At 38.3% G+C, this 6,646-nt stretch overlaps 1 protein-coding gene across 1 annotated transcript; it reads left to right on the plus strand.

Annotated features, from left to right (window-relative positions):
* The first annotated feature begins 1,972 nt into the window (after positions 1–1,972).
* Positions 1,973–4,305, plus strand: LOC140580999 (homeobox protein SIX6-like). The gene is made up of 2 exons (XM_072702754.1): positions 1,973–2,818; positions 3,876–4,305. Exons 1-2 carry the CDS (start codon positions 2,247–2,249, stop codon positions 4,039–4,041), a joined length of 738 nt encoding a protein of 245 aa, XP_072558855.1. The 5' UTR covers positions 1,973–2,246; the 3' UTR covers positions 4,042–4,305.
* Positions 4,306–6,646: the final 2,341 nt, after the last annotated feature.

A 6,646-nucleotide genomic window follows, 5' to 3' on the forward strand; every position in this document is an offset into this window, starting at 1 on the left:
TATTTAACAGTTTTCTATATTTATATTTAGCTTCGTGCGAGCCGACCCTACTTTTCAGTAACTGCTTAATCTAGTCATCTCATAGGTTTTATTACTATATTTCTTTAGTTTTTTTTGCGTCGATTAAATTCAGTTCAAACTAATTCAAATTATTTTATATGGTGCCCACCCGGACAATGTTGCTTCAAATATGGTTAAAATAGTTTTGAGGCAACGTTACAAATGTTTTGTAGATTAATAAATCAATTAGGCCTACTCCATGTGACTTCATCATATTTAGGGATCCAAGCACGTTGTGTGTTTTTTCTTATTTTGTAACTGTCATTTTCTTATTGTTCTACATATATAGGCCCAATTAATCGGTTTAAAGTTATTGAACCGATTAAAACAAATAAAAAGACTCGACACAGTGCAGTAGCAATTTAAGTCAACATATTACATGTAGGCTAGTTTCTTGATTTAGTCAGACATTTATTCACCACTTCCCTCGAAATGAATACTTTCATGGTGTATTTTCTAATGATCAGCGTGTACTGGCTGTTGCAAGCACGCGCGGCAGCTATATATCTTAATTTTACATTCTAAGATATCCATAAAATCTACCTGACGTAAACTGTATTTGTGCACAGATGTGGATACCCGACATGTAAAACTATAGTTAAGACTCCTGATAATTGGTCAAGAAAAGCAACTACAGGTCCCAAGTACTGGCTGAATACCGCAAATCGTTGCAATTTACAAAAAAATAAAAAAAACATACGTGCTGACAGATAATAGCAAAATTCATGTTTTGCAGATTTTTAAATTGTGGTTTACGACGGAATGTCTTATGGCGATTACAATTCATTTTGTGATTCATTTAACCCCAAATTTCACCATTGGCCCCTTTTTGTCTGTGTATTTCATAGGTTTCATTTTGCATATATATGGCATTTCAGAGATTAAAATGTTATCCTCATTTGAAAAATGAGCTTTCTGAATATAAGGAATCGCTTTTCACCCATCCATGGGGCCAGCAAACATCATGCAGAAATACCCACTGCGGTTTTTTTCCAACTGAACCATATATACTATGAAAATAATAACCACAATTAACCTTTTAATTGTATCTGGCCTTGATGTAATCTGCTTCCACACGTCTCTCTGCCTTCCTGTAACAGATACGTCAAACCGGAAGCTGAATACACACAACTGGCCAAATTAGACAATAGACCGACATATTTTCAGCTTTAGTTCACTTTTAATCTTCAAACTTTTCAGCTACTGTTTTAACCTGGATAATTGTTACAGGATTAAAATGCGATTTCCTGACGGGCGGCCGCACTACCGCACGTGCAAAATAATGGTAATTTCGGTGTCGTTTTTGTTGCCGCAACCAACGCCGTACTTCGTGTATTTTTTTCTGTTTTGGTTATTTGAATTATAAATTATAACCAGGGTATTGATTGTTCGAAATCTGAACTAAATCTGAATTTGTCCCAGGGTTAATTAGGCAGAACAAACTCACATTCCTATATGAGCCATCGCTCGGGCAGATACTTCAGACTAATTGTGTTTTCTACAGATGAATGACGGTTTATTTAATGGATCCTGATAATATGTGGGCAATTAGTGTTTTTCTCTGCTGGTCGGTCTACTCAATGGACCAGCGGCGTTTGAGACGCTTTAGCTTAACGAAGTCTAGATTTATTGGTATATGCCATATATTTTATATAATTTATTTAAATACATATGTATTATACGTTATATATATATATATATATATATATATATATATATATATATATATATATATATATATATATATATATTCATTCATTCATTCATTCATTCATTCTTTCCCCCTTTATGGGATCCAGACAAAACAAAACGCCAGTTCATTTGAAGTGCTTGCTGGGATGAACGGCGCTGTCACTAGTGCTGAATCCCGTACGCGCCGCTTCCCGCTGGCCGACGTGACCGTGATTGACAGGCCGGCAGCCGCGCGAGCCACGTAACCAGCGTGCCGAGTCCAATAGAAAATCAGCGCACCACTGAATGTATTTTTTCCTGTGAGCACATCTCGGTTCTACTTGTACAACCTTGTACTTTCTAGTTACGAAGTTCACCCAGTGAGGTTATTTACAGCCAGTCGGCTGAACTGCCGACTTCGGTGTTGCTCTTTTGTAATTTCTCGGACATCAACAAGGTAAGCCCGGGCGTCGGAGTGAGAGAGTGCAATCGAGTGGGAAGACGAGAAAGCGCCGATGTTTCAGTTGCCAATCTTAAATTTCAGTCCCCAGCAAGTAGCAGGGGTCTGTGAGACTTTGGAGGAAAGCGGAGACATCGAGCGTCTCGGACGCTTCCTCTGGTCGCTGGCCGTGGCTCCCGCAGCCTGCGAAGTTCTCAGCAAGAATGAGTCCGTCTTAAGAGCGCGGGCAATCGTGGCCTTCCACACCGGGAATTTCCGAGAGCTCTACCACATCCTGGAAAACCACAGGTTCACCAAGGAATCCCACTCTAAACTGCAGGCTCTTTGGTTGGAGTCGCACTATCAGGAGGCTGAGAAGCTGAGGGGGCGCCCGCTCGGACCGGTGGATAAATATCGGGTACGGAAGAAATTCCCCCTCCCCAAAACGATTTGGGACGGAGAGCAAAAGACTCACTGCTTCAAGGAGAGAACGCGGCATTTGCTCCGAGAGTGGTACCTTCAGGACCCCTACCCGAATCCCAGCAAGAAGAGGGAGCTGGCGCACGCCACCGGCCTCACCCCCACACAAGTGGGAAACTGGTTCAAAAACCGCAGACAAAGGGACAGAGCCGCAGCCGCGAAAAACAGGTGCGTATGCAGCACTGATCAGCGGGATTCCTACTGACATCCTGTTTCTGTTTGTATAAAGTGCAGCCTTATGTATCAGCCGTACGTTACCATTATATGTGGTATAGGTATGTAAGAAACCATAATGAAAAAAGTGAGAGAATTCTTACAATTTTATAAAATCAGTCACGCATTAATGCTGTTTATTTGTTAAGAACATTGCGTTTAAATAATTTAGATGCAGCAGAGAAAGAGAGAAAAAAGTATTTGAAAATATTTTACTGGCACTGATGGTTATTAATTTTGTGGGTACTATTTTTGTCAGTAATATTTCGTACAATTTAAACAAAAATGCATAGGCCTATTTAAGCTAATGTCTGTTTCTTTTAGAATAGTTTAATGGAATTCGGGATTTGGTTTCGTCAGTGTTAGTTACTTTTAGTAGCTAAAACTATTCTTTCAGTATTTCAGACTTATATAGAAATAAATGCTTACTGACAGGAAAGGGTAGCAGTATAGGCGATATTAACGAAATTATACTCGTATATGACAAGATCTCATCTGTTTTTCTAGACTGATGTAATTTTGCCAAGAGGCTCAAATCTGTATCGGTGTTTTAAAACCGAAAAGTCTAGGTCGTTAATGCTAAAATATATTCATTTTTGTTCACTGAGAAGAGTTTGAAAATAGTTCTGTTTTTTAATGACCGCGCTGCTGATTTTGTGGCTGCAGTCTATGAAATATTTCTGTAAGAGACATAGTCCCGAACCGTCCCACCGGAGGCGGCCATGATGCCGTTTTTCTGGTCAGCTCTCGGGGATTAGGCTCTGTATCGCCGAGGTGTGGGTCGGGATTTTATACTCCACAGTTTCTGCGAAAAGTGTGCATGTTTTTATTTTTTTTATTTATTTTGTTTTGCCGCACACGGTAGGGCCTGTACATGGAACGAGATTCTTACTCTGTTTTCCTTTTTTTTTTAAATTTAATTTAACCTTTATTGTCCCTCACGGGGAAATTTTTACGCCTTTTTACGCCTCCATCAACTTGCTCTTTGTAGAACAAGCTGTCTGTTTTCCAGGTTACAGCAGCAGGTACTCTCCCACGGGACACTTCGGCCTTTAACAGAGCAGGGCGGCTCAACAGACCGGTTCCGCGCCGCTTCCAGTCCAGAAGCCAAGCTGTCCAGTAAAGCCGATACCTCCGCAATATCCATCACCTCTAGTGACAGTGAATGTGACGTATAACGGCGAAGACAATTATTTGGTTGAGTCAGGCTAACTGGGTGAAAAGGTATTGTAATATCAACCGGCATGCGTACCAGCCTCACAAAAACAGCATTGTATGCCTTAAAGAGCCAAGAGAAGGTTTGTTTACAGGCTGTCAGACAGTTAGGATTCGACAGGAGGCTTCCACTTGTCTGAAAGCAATATGCATTTGCTGCAGTGGAGGGCATGTGTGTTTTTCCAATAAAAAGGAATACATTGACTTGGTACGTAAATAGATATATTCCGTTTGTAAATATGGGAACAACGGTGTTTCGAAAAAAAGACCTATATATGTGTATGTGTTTTTATTTACCTTGAAAAAAAATTCTAAACGACGGTCACTTTACATCAAAACATGTATAAATGGTTTACATATTTCAAAACATGTTCTGATGGATATTCATTTGATATTAAATTGCTTGAGACTTTACAATATTTTGTATGCACAAGTATATCTTTCTGGTGTATTATAAACATATATCACACAATTTTATTATTATTATTATTATTATTATTATTATTATTATCATTATTATTATGTGGCCTCAGACCTCTGGGTCCAGGGTTCCAGTCTCCGCCATGGCTCGACTTGTGTGGAGTTTGCATGTTCTCCCCGAAGTATGAGCTAATGTACACGTAGTTCATGATGTGGCTTCTTGTAGACATAAATATCCATGTAGTCCCGCGTTAATTTAAGGCGGGCAGAACGGGTCAGTATCATCCCGAATGGATTATTACATATTCAGTGTCACGTGACTAGTGTAATGCGTTCAAACACATTTGCTGTAGTTGTACCGTAATAGAGTTTGACAGCAAAAGGTCATCGAGCGGACTAATACGAAGAATTAACATTCGCCGCAGCGCATCTCTATGTAACATATTAAACCCTAGGAGGAGCGAGCGATAACTTGCCTAATTAGACAATAGCGTTTAAAATAATCCAGTTTTCTCATCAAGCTTACTTATGTTTACCTGTGTCCATAATTACTTGCAATTTACATAAAGGTTTTTTTATGTTTGTTCAGAAATTAATTAGTTTATACTGTTTGGGCAGCATTTAGATTATGTTCTGCGCAAACGATTTACTTTTGGTATCTTTATTTGACATGTAAAGATCCTAATTCGATTGGCCCGCTTTTCTTTTCAAAGAACGTTGCCAAAACTAAGCAGTGTATCGTGTATATGTAACATCATAATAAATAAAAAAATAAATTCAATTGATATATGTATATAAATTTGAGTGGAAAAATCACACATGTTTATTGCAGCGTTAATATAATGATTAAATAATATATAGTCCTTTGTTACAAATTATACAAATAAGGTGCTTGTATTCTTATCAACCGAAATTATAATTAAAATGAAAGGTAGGTGAGAGGAAGGACACACAGATCGAGGATGGAAAAAATAGCCGGAAGCCAGAAATCAAAACGCTCTTTTAGATGTGAATACAGTTGTCAAACAGGTCCGCGGTAATCACCGCTAATGATGTAGGACAGAGTACTCCTGCTAACAAAAGGAAACGTCAATGTTTTGCAGTGAGAGGCTGTTTGTAAATGTTTTTTACCCCGTAGTGAAAGACTTTGTTGTCAAAAGCGCCTACCAATTTTAAGGGAATCACACTGTGGCAGACGGGTTCTGTATGGGCACGAGGCTCCTGCAGATAATAGAAATGGAAAAACATTCATTTCATTTTAAACGAATCGTTTATCTGCTGTTTTCTTGGTTTGCATTTACATGACTTAAAATGTTGTTGACTTTAAATTGGTTAAATGGAATACGCAAAATATGCATGGTACAATTACTACATTGTATTTTATCCAGACCTCCATCATTTCTACGCTAAAGATTTTCTTGGGTTTCGTTTTCCTGCATTTTTAGTCACACATTTTAAATAGTATTTTATTGTACCCATCCATCCATCCAGCCACACCCACCCATTCAGGGACCAGGCGTGGCCTCGAGACAAATTTTATATTAACTTACAAATAAATGACATTGACACTTAACCTATTAAAAATGAAAAAATAAAATACAGTCTTCTTTTGCACATATTTTAAATATTTTTACTTAAATATAACACTTTATAATTATTATTATCGTTATTATTGTTGTTGTCGGTGTTAGTTTTCTCAACCTCCATGTTTTCTGTATTTGGGAAAACTAGATTAATAAACCACTGATATTTAAGTTAATTCCAGGGGTCCTATTACTGACAATGCGCGTGCAGGAATAACATCTTACGCCTAATAATAACGGTCAGGCAAGTAAATTATTTAAAATTCTTCCAGGCCTTTCAATTCATTAATAAACAAACAATGAAACGCAAACGGCACATTTTTGAACCCTTTCCGTGCCCATTTCTGCATGGTGCTCTGCATGCATGGACACGCCCCCCAGTTTTAGCATCTGCCAAAGGTAAGTAAATATACCACAGTTTGTATTGCATTCTTTCCTCCTGAGGCGGGTTTCTTAGGGATAATTCAATCCGCTGTAATCTTACTTTTTTTTAAAACTTGCACTTTGAAAAATACCAAATGTACATTTTACGATCTTGTAAGGGCAACTTACTTAATGCCTTCTA

The sequence above is a fragment of the Paramormyrops kingsleyae genome, chromosome 19 (assembly GCF_048594095.1).
Source record: "Paramormyrops kingsleyae isolate MSU_618 chromosome 19, PKINGS_0.4, whole genome shotgun sequence".
Classification (NCBI taxonomy): domain Eukaryota; kingdom Metazoa; phylum Chordata; class Actinopteri; order Osteoglossiformes; family Mormyridae; genus Paramormyrops; species Paramormyrops kingsleyae.

Bases quoted from the DNA above. Each gene is read 5' to 3' on its own strand.
- LOC140580999 (XM_072702754.1), top strand. From the start codon at position 2,247: ATGTTTCAGTTGCCAATCTTAAATTTCAGTCCCCAGCAAGTAGCAGGG. The intron at 2,819-3,875 runs GTGCGTATGCAG...TCTGTTTTCCAG, and splicing joins GCCGCAGCCGCGAAAAACAG to GTTACAGCAGCAGGTACTCT.